The following is an 18920-nucleotide window of genomic DNA, read 5'->3' on the forward strand; positions in this document are numbered from 1 at the left end:
TTTTGTTTCCTTACTTGGATTTTTAATTGGTCTTCAATTCATGACGGCATTAAGAAAGTTCCTGAACAGTCTTGAAATGGGCTTGACGCAGAACGCACCTTTTTTTTTTTTATGAAGTTTTTTAAGTAAGAGCTAGTTTCAAATTCATATAAACAAAACCATAAAATGTCAGCAAATCAAACGGATGTGGGTGAAATAGTTTCAAGCTGTCCTCGTCATTGATTTTAAACAGTTTCCCTCCCATTGCTCTGATGTCCTAACAACGACGTACACGGCATTCACCGCAGTCCCGTTTCCTCGTAGATGGGCCTCGAACATGAAGAAGAGAAGATGGAGATCAAGAGGCAGGTGTCAGAGTTGACGCTCTCCCTGCAGGAGCGCGAGTCCCAGATCAGCAGCCTGCAGGCGGCTCGTCTCGCCCTGGAGAGCCAGCTGCAACAAGCAAAGACCGAGCTGGAAGAGACCACCGCTGAGGCCGAGGAGGAGATCACCGCCCTCAGGGTAAGAAAAGAGAGTGTGTGTGTGTGTGTGTGTGTGTGTGTGTGTGTGTGTGTGTGTGTGTGTTTCAAGGGTTTTTATTTGCCATTTGTGCATAGACCAACAGTCCAGACACATTGGAATCATTGTGCAGGGCTCAGAGTCAACAGTTTAGGAAATAAAAACACACTATAATAAGAAAGAGAAAGAATATACGGTGGTATATGTACAGAAGGTGGTAATATGTACAAGAAAGGTATTAGATACAGTTTAATTTTTTTTAATAATCAGTTATAAATAGGCTAGTCCTGAGTGCTGTTCCTGTATTGTGAAAAGAGGGAAAAGTGGAGAGTTATATGGGAATATTGCACATTTTGAGAGGTGGAAGAAAGTTATGTGGGGATATTGCACAGTTAGAATATTGCATCTTTATCAGAAGGTGTATGACATGATTTCACAGACAGAATATATCACATCTTGCACATGATAAGTGAAGTGAGGTAATGTTTGGTTATTGTTGCACCTATTTCAGAGTCATTCATAGAAATGTAGCTGCACAAACACATTCAGATGTAGGCAATCTGTATTATTCACGCAGTCTAAAGGAAAGGCCGGGTTGTGTTTTCTCTCTGTTTTTAAATAATCCGGTCTGCGTCATTCTTCATGTCGCCGTCTGATGCGTTTCTATTTCTTCGCTCTTGTTTCTCACAGAATCACAGAGATGAGATTCAGCGCAAGTTTGACGCCTTGAGAGACAGCTGCTCGGTAAGTGCTGCCGCCGCGGCCTTTTGTCTCCGCTTCCGGCAGCAGAACACTTTTCAATTGAATATATGGTGATTAATGTTCAGCTTTAAACGTTCATTCTAATGTCGCACTGCAAGCTGCTGAATCGAGTCTCTGGCAACGGAGCACAGCTCTCATTTGCATTCTCCAATTTTACCAGAACACTTGAGTCCAGACATGTATATTTACTGTCACTTAAAAGGTTAACATTAACAACATTAATGCAAAACGTTCAACAAATTACCTCCGTGGACTTTTAAATAAAACATCAAAGAGATCTTATTTTATATTTGACTATTTCTTCGTGGCATTTTGGAAGTAACTTCAACGTACACATTGCTAAGTCTCATTGTAAAGATGTATGTTTCCAGTAGCTTGTCAGTGCTTTACTTGAATGATTTTTTTGGGGGGAAAGAACCTGAAAATATCTGTTCACACCTCCACCTGTTCTGTGTTGCCTCAGGTGATCACGGACCTGGAGGAGCAGCTCACGCAGCTGAGTCAGGAGAATGCGGAGTTGAACCGTCAGAACTTCTACTTGTCCAAACAGCTGGACGAAGCCTCGGACGAGAGGGAGGACCAGCTGCAGCTCAGCCAGGAAGTGGACCGGCTGAGGAGGGAGGTGGCTGACCGCGAGATGCACCTCAACAACCAGAAACAGGTAACGCACACACCAATGCTCCAAAGCTGCTGGACATAATGATGCCATCTGCAAAATGAACCAGGAAAGGCTTGTGTGTTTTTCTTTTCTTTATGTATTATGTGTTGGGTATCCTGAACAAATAGCTTTTTGCAAGAAAACAAGTTTTTTTTGCATTTTTCAGATAGGAGGTTTTGCTCTTCAGCCATCCATATTAACTTTATACCTCATATATACACTACCGTCCAAAGGTTTGGGGTCACCCAGACAAATTTTCAGTTTCTTCGCAATTTCTCTTATGGAATAGCCTTCATTTCTAAGAACAAGAACAGACTGGAGAGTTTCACATGAAAGTTCTCTTTTTCTGGCCATTTTGAGAGTATAATGAACCCACAATGTGATGCTCCAGATACTCAACTAGCTTAAAGGAAGGCCAGTTGTAAAGCTTCTCTCACCAGCTTAACTGTTTAAGCTGTGCTAACATAATTGCACAAGGGTTTTCTAATCATCCGTTAGTCTTCTATGCAATGAGCAAACACAATGTACCATTAGAACACTGAGTGATAGCTGCTGGAAATAGGCCTCTATACACCTATGTAGATATTTCATTAAAAACCAGACGTTTCCACCTAGAATAGTCATTTACCACATTAACAATGTAGAGTGTATTTCTGATTCATTTAATGTTATCTTCATTGAAAAAAACAGTGCTTTTTTTTTAGAAATATCCTTATTTTTCAAAGTGATCCCAAACTTTTGAACCGTAGTGTATCTGTCGCAGGTACAAAAATGTATCATATTATGGAGACTGTGTGCTGTCGCTGAAACTGCAGGAGAGACAACAAGCGTGTGGTTTCGCCCCAAAAAGCTGTGAAAGATGTTCTCTTCACTTCTACTTGCACATCCTCCCAGAACATTGAGACCCTGAAGACCACGTGCAGCATGCTGGAGGAGCAGGTGGTGGAGCTGGAGTCCCTCAATGACGAGCTGCTGGAGAAGGAGAGGCAGTGGGAAGCTTGGAGAGGAGCCCTGGAGGACGAAAAAAGCCAAGCCGAGAGACGCACCAGGGACCTGCAGAGACTGTTTGACAATGAGAAGCAGAACAGGTGATGCACAGTTATTATAAATGAGTGACATTGTGTATTATGCATTAAAATGCATTGCTACTGTAAGACTTGCTTGTTGTGCTGTGCGCAGGCTGCGTGCAGATCAGCGCAGCACTGAATCTCGCCAGGCGGTGGAGCTGGCGGTCAAAGAGCACACGGCTGAGATCGTGGCCTTGCAGCAGGCCCTGAAGGAGCAGAGGCTGAAGGCTGAAAGTCTGTCTGACACTGTGAGTAGCTGTGATCCAAATTAAACCCCATCTGCAGTCCTCTCAGTGGGAAAAATCCACACGTTTTTTTAATCTGAGCGAGGAAAAATCTGCACGTTTTGCGGAGGTGCAATGCAACGATCTAACGTGCACTCGCCTGTTCCTCCAGCTCAACGATCTGGAGAAGAAGCATTCCATGCTGGAGATGAACGCCCGCAGCTTGCAGCAGAAGCTGGAGACGGAGAGAGAACTGAAACAGAGGCTGATGGAAGAGGTAGGAAGTGAAACGTACCTTCATTACGAAACCACGGATTTGCTACCATTCTAAAACATTAAAATCTGATTCCCCACTTAAAATATGTGTCTGCTGGTGTTCCCTCAGCAAGGGAAGCTGCAGCAGCAGATGGACCTTCAGAAGAGCCACATTTTCCGTCTGACCCAAGGCCTGCAGGACGCCCTGGACCAGACCGACATGCTCAAGACCGAGAGGGTCGACTTGGAGTACCAGCTGGAGAATATACAGGTTCTCACTGCAATACCTCCTGCAGTTTGATGCAATACCAGAGAGAGACAGAGTCCTAGTTCGATATTAGAATAGTGCGACTGATGTTGGCAAGTAACGAGGCATCTCAGGGGGCCGAGAGGAGAAAGGAAATCCTAATTCAAACGTCCTCGTTTAAGAAGTCTTCAGAGGTATTTCCTTCTCTGAAGAGTTGTTTTCCTTCCTGTAGGCGGTCTACTCCCATGAGAAGGTGAAGATGGAGGGGACGATCTCCCAGCAGACCAAACTCATTGACTTCCTCCAAGCCAAAATGGACCAGCCCACCAAGAAAAAGAAGGTCCGGGAAAACGTTCTACGACAACTTTAAGCCGCATTAGATCGATAAACGGCTTCAATCTAAAACACGTGTGTATTGTGTTGGTAACGCGTTCCCTCTCTCCGAGCAGGGAATATTCGGACGGCGTCGAGAGGATGTAGGAACCACGACTAACGGGGCGCTGGCTCCACAGGCCCAGCCGGCACTGCCCATGCAGTACGGGGACATGAAACTGGCTTTTGAGAAGGAGCGCTCGAGATGCGCTGACCTGGAAGAGGCTCTGCAGAAGATGAGGATAGAGCTCCGGTCCCTGAGAGAAGAGGGTAGGTCCCCGTGTGAGGCGGCAATGGCACCAGATAAAAGACGGGCTTTATGTCTTTTGGCATCATTTTTGTTAATCGCAACTCATGCCACCATACAGTTTGGTTTGCCATTGGAGATTAGGATTGGCAGCTCAGGAAATCCTGTATTGTGCCTCCTTCCTGTCTGTTCCCAGATGTCTTTTAACTCGCCTGCCAGGCTATTTTCCAGCTTAAATAATTAGCTACTACTCAGGGTTCTTACCATGTCTAATTGGTTTTATATTGTTATGTTTGTTGTGGACACATGCCACACATTTTAAATGGGTAACCTGTCATTTATAATGTAAAAAAAAAAATAGCCCTTTTGCTTATCGTAAAAGTCGGGTTACAAGCCGCTCCTACCTCCGGTCAGTGTCCTGCTGTAGCAAGCTAGGAGCTGCTAGCGCTGCTGCTAGCTCCCTGCTGCTGCTGCTACTGGCCGCTGCTACTGCCCGCGTCCCCTCTGCCCAAGTCGGGTGTCGAACCGGGGCTGGTCCCGCTACCTTCGGTGGTTGTCAGGGAGCTAGCGGAAGTTAGCGTGGAACTAGTGGAGCGCTAGCAGGAGCACTAGCTGGCTACAGCGGGGAGCTAAAGGGGACACTGACCGAAGGTAGTAGCGGCTTGTAACCCGACTTCTACGGCTTTTACAGGGTTCTTACGGTCATGGAAAACCTGGAAAAGTCATGGAATTTTAAAATGGTTATTTCCAGGCCTGGAAAAATCCTTGACAAAAATAAAATCCCAAAGGTTTAGTAAAAGTCATGTAGATGTGTTATATTCATGTGTTCATGACGTTCATTTACGCTGAGTTTGAAATAAAGAATATGCTTTTAAAAGAAAGACTCAAAATATGAGCAGGCATACATACAGGCATCTATATAAATGTTTATTCTTTTAATAAAACTATTGAACCAAACCATTTACTCACTTTTTACTGTTTACACCCAGATTTCACTAAATGTTTGGTCATGGAAATTTGGTTTAAAGTCATGGAAAAGTCATGAAGCACATTGGTCAGAATGTGTCTGTATCCATCTTAAATAAATAGCTACTACTGATGTAATATTTGTTTGTTTTTGTTTGTTTATGGAAACACAGCGGCTCATTTCAAAGCCCAGGAACACGCGGCTCCTTCCACGCCGGCTCAGGCTCGACATCAAATCCTCATGTCGGCCATTGTTAAATCCCCAGAGCATCAACCGAACCCCAGCAGCCTGCTCAACCCCTCCACCCGCAGCAAGGAGACCGCCACACCTGAAGGTCAGTCTCCTAAACACACACACAGGTACACTCAGTGCTGCCAGTCAGCCCAGGATGAGCTGTGCACCATGATGCTACCAGCTTCAGCCCAGACGGACTCTCTGTTCCCTTATTTGGTTTGTTGTGGTGTGTTTATGTGCGTGTTCTTCCTCTGGCCTGTCTCACAAAGCAGGATTATGAAGTTGGATAATTTAGCTCAGTGCATGGAGCTCGATCCAAACCGGTGACATGGACTGAACTAAAAAAAACAAACTGTTTTGGTTTTGTTCACTGTGAAGTTATCCAGCTGACATTGTAACCCTGCCTGTCTCACAAAGGAAGAAAAGTGACTTGACACTGGTTTTAAAGCTAAATTACCCGTTTCTACGGGGACGATCTCATGGAATCTGAGACTTTACTGCAGATGTCATCGCTGTGAAGCCGGTTCAGGCCGTCATGGAAAAGAAATTCCCCCAAAATGACTAACTGGGTCTCTGACCGCAGCATCATACGTGCTGTTCCCATGATGTGTGTTTGTCAGACGTGTTTGGGCTGCAGGAGCCTTGCTTTGTGACTCAGGTTCCTTCCTGTCCACGTTCCTCCGCGCTCACCTAGCTCTTGTTAGACTGCTCTCTCCTTTCTGTCTCTTTCCTCTGCGCTCCTCAGAAAAGAGGAGGGTCACCTTTGAAAGTAAGTTAGCAGTCCCCACAGTGTGTCATCTCACATGCATGAGCTCATCTCCATGCACGCCATGCTGCGTCTGTCTGTCACTTGACCAAAGACTTTATTCTTTACGGTCAAGTTTGACGTGTTCTCCTCTTTTCTTTCTCCCCAGCATCATTCCTGGAGTCATGCTTTAGATAGCATATGGTTGGATAGGCAGCTTTTCACCCAGAAACATCTTAATGCTTTGGTCATTGGCATGCATAATCTGATTTTGATTAATTATATTAGTATTCTTGAACATGAATATACCCAATATCTTAAATTATTGTTCAAATTACCCCATGCTGCTTGGAGAACACCTGAATCTCATGATTTTAAGCCTGTAACGAAACATTCTGGTGTCATGTTTCTCCTTCAGTAACTCTTATCCTCACCCACTTCTTCTTCACTTGTTTTTGCGTTGCAGAGTTTGGTCGGCGCGTGAAAGAGAGGATGCATCACAACATCCCTCATCGGTTCACCGTGGGCCTCAACATGAGGGCCGCCAAGTGTGCCGTCTGCCTGGACACGGTGCATTTCGGGCGACAGGCGGCAACGTGTCTAGGTTTGTAATGCCGCACTGTAGCTGGTAGCACTGAATCTGAAGATATTGTCATTAACATTGCAATATACAGGGTTCTTATGGTTATAGAAAAGTCATTGAGTTTTAAAATGGTTATTTCCAGGCCTGGAAAAGTCCTTGAGAAAAATAAAATTCCCAAAGTTTAGTAAAAGTCATGTAAATGTGTTATATTCATGTGTTCATGACGTTCATTTACACTGAGTTTGAAATAATTAATATGCTTTTAAAAGAAAGACTCAGAATATAAGCAGGCATACATACAGGCATCTATATAAATGTTTATTCTTTTAATCAAACTATTGTCTCATTCATTTGAGTCATTTAAGGTTTACTGTATGCTTTGTATTCTCATTGTTAGTTTAAATACTACAATTACTCACTTTTTACTGTTTACACCCAGATTTCACTAAATGTTTGTCATGGACATTTGGTTTAAAGTCGTGTGTGTGTGTGTGTGTGTGTGTGTGTGTGCGTGTGTGTGTGTGTGTGTGTGTGTGTGTGTGTGTGTACATGCATGTATGAGGATGTGTATGTGTGTACATGCATGTATGAGGATGTGTATGTGTGTACATGCATGTATGAGGATGTGTATGTGCGTATATACATATGTATGTGTACATGCGGGTATACACCTATGTATTGTTATTTTTTTATTTGTATGATTATGTGCATTTGTATCTTTATATACATGTATTGTGCACATCTTTTCTTCATATGCAGATCTAGAAAATCAATACCAATTTGATAAAAAAAAGAAGTCGTCATGAACTCCATTGGTCAGAATGTGTTTGAACCCTGAATATGAACCTCTTATTAATGAATGCTTGTGTTGCTTCAGAGTGCCACACCCTGTGTCACCCTAAATGCTCGCCGTGTCTCGCGGCGACCTGCGGTCTGCCTGCTGAGTACGCCACGCACTTTTCAGAGGCTCTGTGCCGAGAGAAGGCCAACTCTCCCGCGCTGCAGGTCAAAGAGGCCAGCGGGCACGTCCGCCTGGAGGGATGGATGAAGCAGCCACGGTAACCGCAGACCTCGTCCCTTCACTACCACGCTGACGGTGCGGTACAACAAATTGTGTTGTTGTTTTTACAGCTTCTGACAGCCGTGTGCATTTGTTTGCTCACACAGAAATGGCAAGCGCGGTCAGCAAGGCTGGGAGATGAAGTACGTGGTGCTGGATGGAACCAAAGTCTCCATCTATGATACTGAGCCCAGAGAAGGTCAGCACTTTGTCAGTGTTAATGGATGCATTTTAAACATGACAGAAAGATGCGCTTGTAATCATCCAAGTCCTTCTATTACCATGTAGATCAATACAGCAGCATCCAATCATAATGTGGGTTTCTTCTTCTGCTAGACTATATAAAGATGGAGGATGAGTTTGAGCTGTGTCTGCCCGATGGAGAGGTGACCGTTCACGGAGCCGTTGGAGCCGCTGAGCTCATCAACACTGCCAAGTCAGGTACTGGATCAATACCACCTAATCCTGCTGCCCTGTTAGGGTTTAAGTGAATCATCCGCTCTCCAAATGTTATATTAGATCCACGTCATGTCCCATCTATATTTGTTTTAATCTCAAAATACAACAAATTGTTGACGGTTCTGCTCAGCTGTGAAATTAAGCTTCCGTGTGTGTGTGTGTGTGTGTGTGTGTGTGCAGACATACCGTACGTGTTGAAGCTGGAGTCGCATCCCCACACCACCTGCTGGCCGGGCCAGTCCATCTACTTCATGGCTCCCAGCTTCCCTGACAAGCAGCGCTGGGTGGCTGTGCTGGAGTCGGTGGTGGCCGGCAGCCGTGGATCCAGAGAGAAAGTGGATTCTGATGCCGTAAGTACCGTGTGTTTGTATGTTTTTCTGCTTGTGCCAGGCCAATTTGAGCTGCTTATAAAGACAGATGAGCTCAATTATTATGCTCATTTCATGGAGTAACTTTATCCAAGGGCGGCTGTGTAAAATATATTGAATGCCTCCATTAAACATCAGCCAATGCCTTCACCTCGTTTTCTCTCCCCTCTTCTTTCTCTCTCTGCATGTTCTCAACATCCACGTCTTCTATTCTTTTGTGTCGTCATCGTCTCTGTTGATGTGATTATACTGTGCGTGTGTATCTCCATTCAACTCGGTTGTGTGGATCATATTATAGGCAGGTGCTTCTAAAAGGCAGAAGAACCTTTCCCCTCTGGTTCAGGTACAGTAAGTAGCTGCACGAACGCTCGGGCATGCAGTAGCTGTACACATCTGCGTATGCAAACACTGATTCTGTGCAGTGCAGGTCAACACGGTTATGAATATGTACTGAATACATAGACGCAACTGACCATCAAACAAACACTTTATGTATAAGCTACATAGTGCATGGATGTGAATAGGCACTGCTGTGACCGCAGGTCTGGTGTCGTGTGCTACGTCATGCATGCTTCTGCAAAAGCTACAGACACACGCAGTCTGCAGCCTTCTGCTATCGCTGGTTGTGTGTTTATTGCTGTTTTAGGAGCACTTTGCCACCCCTCTTCCACTATATGTCTGCTTTTCCAAAAGGTGTTACCGCTGCCTTGTTAATTGTGTTATTTATTCAAATATGCATTTAAAAATTCAATATGCAATTTATTTTATTTTGTACATCACGTGGCCAAAAGCGTTTGAACGCCCACCTGAACATGTGATGACTGAACATCAAGTTACTAAACTGCCAAAGAACTATACATTTTCCAAAATGGGCAATAATATGCTCCACAAACCCGCAGGCTTGATGTCGGAGCTCTGTGCAAACCAGTTAAGTTCATTTCTTTATGTCTCTAGCTTTGTGCACAACGGCAGCCGGTACGCTTTAAAATGTGCATTTCCACACAACGAGAAGTGTGTGACATGACATGCACAAGGTTTATAACGTGTAGCGTTGCACACACACTGGACAGAGTTGCAGAATAGTTAGGAGCTGCCTTCACAACGAGTGGGGCGTGTCTTAATGCTACGCTATCGCTAACCCGATGGAAGTGCCAGCTAAGAGGTCTTCTCCAAACTGTTGTTTGTTCACATTATTATTTAAAATATCATAATATGGTCCCAAAACAATAAGAACAGCCCACAGAAGTATGTGCATATTAGTGTCTACTTTTGGCCACATGGTTTATTCATGAGGTCCCACCCTTTTCAGCCCAATTAGTCAATTTCACTCTGCAGCCCTCGTGACTTTTTCGTTATTAGCTATCACACACAAAATGGTCATTCATGCTGTGCAGCCTGAGGTGAACAACGTTCTTAAAGCTTTGAACACTGATGATTTAAAAAAGGCTCAGGCAGTGTTCAACACAATGTTTTAATTAATTTAACTACTTTTCACAGCTGCTATTGTTGCTATAAAGTATTGTTTTCAGATTTCCTGAATGTCAGAAACTGTCGAGTACTAAATGTTTACCGCATATGTTTTTCTCAATTCCTCCTATTCTAATCTTGTTTACATACTCTTTGATTCAATATTATTATTACCTTTTACGTAATGTTGTAGTAATTTATCTTTGTATACAGCTGTTGGTGTTCAGACAACATTAAACACATGAAAAACATTGTTGAACATTTGGCTTTTTGAAACTTATTGTAATAAAGATCACACAATACGTCTCCCAAATGACACGTTTTTTGTTTTATCTTTAGAGGAAAGACGTCCATTAATTGGTGCAAACATCATCGGCGTACTTGTGAATTTAGTTAATCGTGACAAACACTGTGTCTAAGTTGGTGAAGGCTCTCTGTGGTCATCTGAGTCGTCTCTTCTTGTCTGAAGCAGCTGATTGTTGAAGACTAACCCGAGTCCTCGCTCTGCTCCGTCTCTCTTCTTCTGCTTCTTGTCTTAATAGAAACTTCTTGGTAACTCTCTGCTGAAGCTGGAGGGCGATGACCGTTTGGACATCAACTGCACGCTCCCTCTCACCGACCAGGTACACGTCAACAGGAACGCGATGCCGTCTTCACCGTTTAGTTCTCTTGTGTTTCGCTTGTTGAGCTCTTACCTTCACCGCTTCCCTCAGATCGTGCTGGTTGGCTCGGAGGAGGGTTTGTACGCTCTGAACGTCATCAAGAACTCGTTGACCCACATCCCCGGGTTGACCTCCGTCTTCCAGATCCAGATCCTGAAGGAGCTCGATAAGCTGCTGATGATCACGGGTCAGTACATGATCTTAAATTGAACACATACGTCAGTAATTTGGGTTCTCTTGACATTGAAAGCGAGCAAAGACTTGTGCGTTATTGACTCGATATGGTTTTGGTTATATTGCCAGATAATCAATTTATTCTGCATCTACACTGTATGTGTTTGTCATAAATTATTATTTTATCCAGGGTTCTGGAAAACCTGGAAAAGTCATGGCATTTTAAAATGGTTATTTCCAGTTCTGGAAAAGTCCTTGAAAAAAATAAAAGCCCCAAAGTTTAGTAAAAGTCAGGTAAATGTGTTGTATTCATGTGTTCATGACGTTCAAACTATTGTCTCATTCATTTGTGTCATTTAAGGTTTACTGTATGAAATGCACGAGGGCAAAGGGCAAAACTGCCCCTAAGAAATATAATTTTGCCCCTGATATCACTAGGAGAGGAGCAAAAAATGCCCCCATAATTTCCTCTAATAATTATGATAATGTAATGAACTTAGAAATTAGAAATGTAATGAAATTAGAAATGTAATGAAATTAGAAATGCGCCGTCCGCGTTTAAATCAACCGTCTGGACTTCCTGTCACTCGTAGCGCCGCTGCTCTCACAGCTGTTGCGCAACACGCCGCTGCTCAAAGACGTTAGAAAAAGCATCAAACTGGCTGCTGGTCCTCTAGCAGCGCTGGAAGCGGCCGCCATTCAGACGCACATCCTCGCGTGACATCCACCGAGCTGTGTGGCTACGGATAATATTATGAACCCAGACACAAGGGCGTTTTGGGGATTTCCACAAGTATGAAGCAGAAAGTGGTTATTTCCATGGTGGATGGCGGAAATGAAACGGACTGAAAACTTGATCTTCTTAGATCCAATATGTTGACAACGTTTTCCTTTGGGGACAATTTGCGGTGGAAAAAAGGGAATGAATCGCAATACTCAATATATCATAGTATCATGATAGTATAGAATCGAGGGACCTCTGGTGATTCCCACCCCTAGCAGGTACAACGTGATTACGGCAATAATAAACAAAAAAATCAATAAATATAATTTTTAATTATAAAAAAAAGTTATAATTGTTAATAGTTGTTTAAAAAAATGTAATAACAATACATTACCACAAAGAAATAAGAATAAAATTGAATATGATTGTCTGATTTATGTTTTCTGTTTGTTCTTTTGTTTAAAAAATCTAAGAAAACACTTAGAATCTGTAGACTACTGCCTAATAGTCTTATTATTGCCATTTGATCACGATGGCTCATATACTTTAAGCCTAAATAGGTATATTTATTATTATTTGCCCCCAATTTTTATTGAAATGCCCCTGGATTTCAGTCGGTGGGGGCAAAAACTGCCACCTAAAAAATATGTGAATTTCCAACCCTGACTGTATGCTTTATATTCTCATTGTTCGTTTAAATACTACATTTACTCACTTTTTACTGTTTATACCCATATTTCACTAAATGTTTAGTCATGGACATTTGGTAAAAAGTCATGAAACCCATTGGTCACAATGTGTTTGAACATGAGGAATTGAAGCTCTTTCTGCTGCCCTAATGCATCAGATAATGCATGCATGCTCTGCAACATACGCAATGATGATCTTACGTGTGTGTGTGTGTGTGTGTGTGTGTGTGTGTGTGTGTGTGTGTGTGTGTGTGTGTGTGTGTGTGTGTGTGTGTGTGTGTGTGTGTGTGTGTGTGTGTGTGTGTGTGTGTGTGTTGTCGTGCAGGAGAGGACAGGGCTTTGTGCCTGGTGGAGATCAAGAAGGTGAAGCAGTCGCTGTCTCAGTCCCACCTCCCGGCTCAGCCCGACCTCAACCCCTTCATCTTTGAGACCGTGAAGGGATGCCACCTCTTCTCCTCTGGAAAGGTGGGCCACTTAGAGCAGAGCAGGAATCCTCCTCGTTAGACTGTTGTTTAGTCAGAGTTAATGAGCTGAGCATCGGCAGCAGCAGCGGCAGTCTGATTGCAGATATTTACCGCCGGTCTGATTGCGGCGTTGTTCTCTCTCAACAGATTGATAATGGGACCTGTATCTGTGCCGCCATGCCCAATAAGATTACAATCCTGCGACATAATGAAAGCCTAAACAAGTTCTGCATCAGAAAGGTGAGCGGGTTTAGAAGATGGGTGGAGAAATGACAGCGACGCGACGGAATAACCGGCGTTTTGCTGCAGGGAGTCACGCGTCTGAGCCTCTGTTTGCGTTTGCAGGAGATCGAGACGTCGGAGCCCTGCAGCTGCATCCACTTCACCGGCTACAGCGTCATCATCGGCACCAACAAGTTCTACGAGATCGAGATGAAGCAGTATGTGCTGGAAGGTAGGTCGCCGTAAAATAATGTTCCGTCAACCAGACGGTGTTCTCACATCTTTTAGGTGGCTGACGGCTTCTTTCTTCTTCTTTTGTGTGCAGAGTTTCTGGATAAAAACGACGTGACGCTAGCTTCAGCCGTCTTCGCCGCGTCCTCCCACAGCTTCCCCATCTCCATCATCCAGGTCACCACGGCGCCACAGAAAGACGAATACCTGCTCTGTTTCCATGGTTAGATATATCTACCTTTACATGTCAACTAGACAAATCTGAGAGAGGAAATCTGCATTCATTCCAAGAGGAGATTATTGTTCTTTCAACTGTGTTTTGCTGTAACCTTTCCGGCAGAGTTTGGCGTGTTTGTGGACGCGTACGGCCGCAGGAGCAGAAGTGAAGACATCAAATGGAGCCGCCTGCCTCTCTCCTTCGGTGAGTGTCGCACAGTTTCTTCTGCGTCGCTTTCAAAATAGATTTTTCTCTTTTAATGGTCAATGCATGATGTGATTTTAAGTGAGTGTTTTTCATATTTCAGCCTACAGAGAGCCCTACCTGTTTGTGACCTACTTCAATTCTCTGGATGTTATTGAGATTCAGGGTCACTCTGCTCTGGGGTAAGACCGCCTCCACCAGTCCACGTTGACTGATGGTTTAAAATGTGTTTATTTATTCAAAAACCAACGTAACATTGTGCCTCTTCGGGGGAGCGTTTCTTTCTCTATTCAAAATTGACCGTAAAGATCGTAGCTTTAGCCGTTAAACGGCTCACTATGCGACTTCCGTTTCAACTCTGTTTTCCGCCTTCAAAATAAAAGCACCGTATCTCCAAACAGGAAACCAGATGCAAAAAACATGCAACAAAATTGCAACAAAAATATGTTTTTTTTTTGTCTGCCGTAAGCAAAATGTATCTGGTTTCCTGTTTACTTGCACCATCTGTTCGGGTTCACACTTATTAGTTTTCTCCCAGTCACATCATCATCATCATCATCATCATCATCATCATTTTGTGGGTCTTTACTGAGTGTCATTGCTTTCCCATTACTGCCAAAGGGCTCATTAAGCCCCTCGACAAGCATCATCCGTTTCAGTCACCGCTCTTCTTCTTCTTCTTCTTCTTCTTTTGTAAAGGATCCGATGTTTGATGCTCTGCTCTCTTTGCAGGCCTCACTCCTACGCTCACCTGGATATCCCAAACCCGCGCTACCTTGGCCCCGCCATCTCCTCCGGGGCCATCTACCTGGCCTCCTCCTACCAGAACAAGCTGAGGGTCATTTGCTGCAAGGGCAACCTGGTCCAGAGCCAGGAGGACGACGGGGACCTGCAGAGGAACGGCTCCGGGCGCAGGTGAGGAACCGGCTCTACTTTCACCGCCCGTTCATTCACTCACACTCGTCTCTGTTCTGGGTTTCACTCGGTGACTTTTATCTCTCTTTCTTTTCATGCGATGTTTCTTGCTCATCTAAATCAAAACATTGCTACATTTGGTTTATTTTATTTTATTAACTTTTGCTTCTTTTGTTAATATAAATGGGCTTTTCTAGTTTTTATTTCTCAAAGTAAAAATAAAAAGTATACATTTTGGTATCTGCACCAAAGCTTGCATATTATATTTACACTAACTCCGCATTTTTTTTAACTTTTGACCTCATTGTCAGCTTTTATTTATTTTTTAATATTTTATTATGGGCTGCTTTAACTAAGTTGTTGTTTTTATTAGTTTTACTATATATAGGCTCTGTGGCACTCTGAGTTTCTTTTGAAAGAAAAGTACGTTTAAAAATGAAATTTATTATTAATCTTACATTACTCTCTAATCCACGTCTTGGTCTATATAATGGCACTGTATGTGGAGAACCAATCTAATGTGGAAAAACAAATAAATGAATACATTTAATGCTCAAATACATTAAAATTAATAAATGAATGAACAGAAGGCACAAATAAGATGTAACCCCATAAGTCTGTATTTAGTCTAAATTCACATCCCAGAGAGGTTTGGTGGACATCTGAATTATTTACATGTTAATGAATTAATTATGCTTTGCCTTTATTTGTGTATTGAAGGGAAATAATGCAGATGCCATCTGAGAGCAACGTCCTGCAAAGAGGAAATTAGTTAAATCATGCTGACGGAGAATAAATCTAAAAAGATAAGACAGATATGAGGGGCTTTATTATTTGTTTTATTCATTTCTCAGTTTACTTGAGCATCTTACTTACGATGTTCATTCATTTATGTGTTGGTGAGGTTTGGTTCTCTATAATGCAGAGACTCCAGAGGCCCTGTTCTCTGTATCCATGTGCGTTGGTGTTGAGGGTCAATGGGCCTAGCGGGCGCTGCTGGGCACACGCCGGCTTCCACAGGTGGTGGTGGTGGTTACATTGTGGCCTTCATGTTTGATCTGGTTATAAAGCAGGAGAGTAACGCCTCCATTTTGTTCTTTACAGGAGGAAGAGTTCATTTTTTATCTGTAACAAATCCTGAAATAGGTCTTTTTAAATTAAAATTGCTTTTAAAAAAAAATGCCACTTGTCACATGTAGAAAGAAAATGGATGAATAAAGACTTCTGACTGAGACTCCTCTATTTCCATTTGAATCTCACTCTCAACTGAGCCTTTTATTATTCACAGTGCCGGTTTGCTCTTTAGTCGTTGCCTCGGACTCTGTTCTTATTTCGTGAACTGAATTGTGTCGTTTAGTTTAGTTTATTTACTGGATCCCCGTTAGCTGACGGCTATGTCACACAGAAAGGACAAAATATAATGCATACAAAAACGTGCAAAACATTATGTGAAACAAACAGTTAAAAATAGTACAAATAAAAATAGTACAGTCGGATACCTCAAGGGCTAGGATGTATATAATGCAGTCCATCCATAATGTATACAAAGAAAAATCAGATGACTAAAAAAGCAAAGGAAAACATCAAGAAAACGTGTAAGATGAGCTAGATTGAGAGTCCACCCTCCTCTGCACCTGTGGACTGACCTGACCGTGCCCAGCAAAGCCCAAAAGACCCAAAGCCCAAAAGACCCAAAGACCCGTCCCTTTGACCAATGCCCGCTGCCCGTCTTTGTGCTTCGGTTCCTCCCCAACAGCCCCAACAAGCGCGGGCCTCCTTCCTACAACGAGCACATCTCCAAAAGACTGGCAGCCAACCCCCTGGTCCACTCGGACCCCGGCACGCCTCACCGCTACAGAGAGGCTCGCACCGAGTTCCGGCGGGACAAGTCGCCCAGCCGCCCGCTGGAGAGGGAGAAGTCTCCCGGCCGGATGCTGGAGAGCCGGATAGCGGCGTCTCCGGGCCGGGCCATGGCGGACCCTCGGCTCGAGCGCTCCCCGGGCCGGGCCATGGCGGACCCTCGGATGGACCGCTCTCCCGGCCGCATGATGGACGTCCGCAGGGAGAGAAGCCCCGGACGAATCGAAGAGCGGCAAAGGCTTCATACCGGTTCAGGTCGCACGCCCATACCCCCCGTTAACAAGGTTCGTCCATCTTTTTTTATTTTATTTTTATTGATATACAGGGTTCAGGTCATGGAAAAACTGGAAAAGTCATGGAAGTAAGGGTCCCTCACAGGGACCCTTACTTCTGAACATGACAAAAGAAGGAGTGGCTTGTTCCTCACAGGGACCCTTACTTCTGAACATGACAAAAGAAGGAGGGGCTTGTCCCTCACAGGGACCCTTACTACTGAACATGACAAAAGAAGGAGGGGCTTGTTCCTCACAGGGACCCTTACTACTGAACATGACAAAAGAAGGAGGGGCTTGTCCCTCACAGGGACCCTTACTACTGAACATGACAAAAGAAGGAGTGGCTTGTTCCTCACAGGGACCCTTACTACTGAACATGACAAAAGAAGGAGGGGCTTGTCCCTCACAGGGACCCTTACTACTGAACATGACAAAAGAAGGAGGGGCTTGTTCCTCACAGGGACCCTTACTACTGAACATGACAAAAGAAGGAGTGGCTTGTCCCTCACAGGGACCCTTACTACTGAACATGACAAAAGAAGGAGTGGCTTGTCCCTCACAGGGACCCTTACTACTGAACATGACAAAAGAAGGAGGGGCTTGTCCCTCACAGGGACCCTTACTACTGAACATGACAAAAGAAGGAGGGGCTTGTCCCTCACAGGGACCCTTACTACTGAACAGACTGTTTATGTTGTTCCCTGATAAAAGACAAACTGATGATATGTTGTTCTTCAGCATGATATTAAGCTGTTTCACATTTAGAATAAAATAGTCTATAACATCTGAAAATGAATGCAATATTTAATAGAATGATCAGTCATATAGAAGCATTAAAATTAGAAGCATTTTTTCTTCCCTGGCATATATTTTTGATTGATATACTGTTGTTAACTTGCTGTTGCTCCAGAGTGTTATATTGTTCTGATAACATTACTTTAAAATAAAAGTGCGCAATACACTAGTTTTTACTTTATTATTGAATTTGGCGCATAATGCGATTAATCTCAGAAAAATTATGCGATTTATCAGTTACATTTTTTCAACTTTGCCCAGACCTAATAAATATATATATATATTAGTTACTACTCAATTATGATGATGGGAGGAAAACTTGTTTTTATCCATAATCGCAGCTTTGCTCAAGGGATGAATGTCAGTCGGTTTCACCACTTTGACCAGACTAAAATATCCCAACAACTATTTGTAAAGACATGTTTTAAAAAGTTCCTGGAGGGTCTATCACAGGATTTTGTACATGCATTATATTCGTGGCGCCGAGAGGAGGAATCCAAACGACCACCAGCAGGTTGACTTTTCTCCAGTTAAATGTCTCAACAACTACTGAGTGGATTGCTGTGAAATTTGCTTCAGATATCCAAGATCCCCAGAGGATAAACTGTGATAACTTTGGTGATCACGTGACTTTTTAATCTAGTGCCATCATCAGAAACCTTCTCATTAGCGTTGGCGGTTTTTGCTTGTGTTATTAGCCGTTGTTAGCATGCTAACGAGCTAAACTCAGCTGGTGAACCTGCACATCAGGATGTTAGTCAATGGCTCTTTTTATGTTTTTGTTCAGATTTTTTATTTAAGTATTTCAAACTATTCCACGCATTAATCTGACTTTATGTTTTTGTTGCTTGGTCCTGCAGGTGTGGGACCAATCATCCGTTTGAGATGAGCCACACACCAGGAGGTCAGAGACGTTGGACAGAACTAGTGAGAGCGTCACCAATTCACGACGAAACACTGCCACACATCCGCTTTCCTGACCTGTGAGCTGACAAACCCACAGAGGGAAGCCACTGCAGCCGTCAGAACAGAACGAGACGCATTCATAGAGGCGGGTTATTTTTCTCAATGAACGGACCGGAGTCAATAAAAATGCCATATTTAACAACTTTTTGAGCAGGTTTTCTTTGCGACGTAATTGAATATGCAAGAAGAGATTCGGAATTTGAATAGGATTTCTTCTTCTTCTTCTTTTAAAAAAATGACACGGGTAGACGTGTCCTCAGTTCTTGACCTGACTCTGTGGGTTTGGTAGTTTCCTCCAGACGGCAGCGA

At 43.5% G+C, this 18920-nt stretch overlaps 1 protein-coding gene across 1 annotated transcript in view; it reads left to right on the plus strand.

Moving 5' to 3' along the window:
* The window catches only part of cita (citron rho-interacting serine/threonine kinase a), a gene marked incomplete at its 5' end in the record, with an annotated part of 41650 nt that extends 23041 nt beyond the window's left edge, over nucleotides 1-18609 (plus strand). Inside the window, 28 exons of the mRNA XM_079217715.1 lie at nucleotides 304-501; nucleotides 1189-1242; nucleotides 1724-1921; nucleotides 2813-3006; nucleotides 3098-3233; nucleotides 3382-3486; nucleotides 3595-3735; nucleotides 3944-4051; nucleotides 4161-4353; nucleotides 5470-5631; nucleotides 6277-6300; nucleotides 6743-6880; nucleotides 7737-7917; nucleotides 8027-8118; nucleotides 8256-8360; nucleotides 8559-8728; nucleotides 9045-9089; nucleotides 10756-10836; nucleotides 10927-11062; nucleotides 12788-12927; nucleotides 13074-13166; nucleotides 13272-13380; nucleotides 13474-13602; nucleotides 13720-13800; nucleotides 13904-13982; nucleotides 14533-14715; nucleotides 16472-16859; nucleotides 18506-18609. Of these exons, the coding sequence (XP_079073841.1) occupies nucleotides 304-501; nucleotides 1189-1242; nucleotides 1724-1921; nucleotides 2813-3006; nucleotides 3098-3233; nucleotides 3382-3486; nucleotides 3595-3735; nucleotides 3944-4051; nucleotides 4161-4353; nucleotides 5470-5631; nucleotides 6277-6300; nucleotides 6743-6880; nucleotides 7737-7917; nucleotides 8027-8118; nucleotides 8256-8360; nucleotides 8559-8728; nucleotides 9045-9089; nucleotides 10756-10836; nucleotides 10927-11062; nucleotides 12788-12927; nucleotides 13074-13166; nucleotides 13272-13380; nucleotides 13474-13602; nucleotides 13720-13800; nucleotides 13904-13982; nucleotides 14533-14715; nucleotides 16472-16859; nucleotides 18506-18529 (3687 nt within the window). The 3' untranslated portion in view covers nucleotides 18530-18609. The remainder of the gene's footprint in view (nucleotides 1-303; nucleotides 502-1188; nucleotides 1243-1723; nucleotides 1922-2812; nucleotides 3007-3097; nucleotides 3234-3381; nucleotides 3487-3594; nucleotides 3736-3943; nucleotides 4052-4160; nucleotides 4354-5469; nucleotides 5632-6276; nucleotides 6301-6742; nucleotides 6881-7736; nucleotides 7918-8026; nucleotides 8119-8255; nucleotides 8361-8558; nucleotides 8729-9044; nucleotides 9090-10755; nucleotides 10837-10926; nucleotides 11063-12787; nucleotides 12928-13073; nucleotides 13167-13271; nucleotides 13381-13473; nucleotides 13603-13719; nucleotides 13801-13903; nucleotides 13983-14532; nucleotides 14716-16471; nucleotides 16860-18505) is intronic.
* Nucleotides 18610-18920: the final 311 nt, after the last annotated feature.

This window comes from Taurulus bubalis (genome assembly GCF_910589615.1).
Source record: "Taurulus bubalis genome assembly, chromosome: 5".
NCBI lineage: Eukaryota > Metazoa > Chordata > Actinopteri > Perciformes > Cottidae > Taurulus > Taurulus bubalis.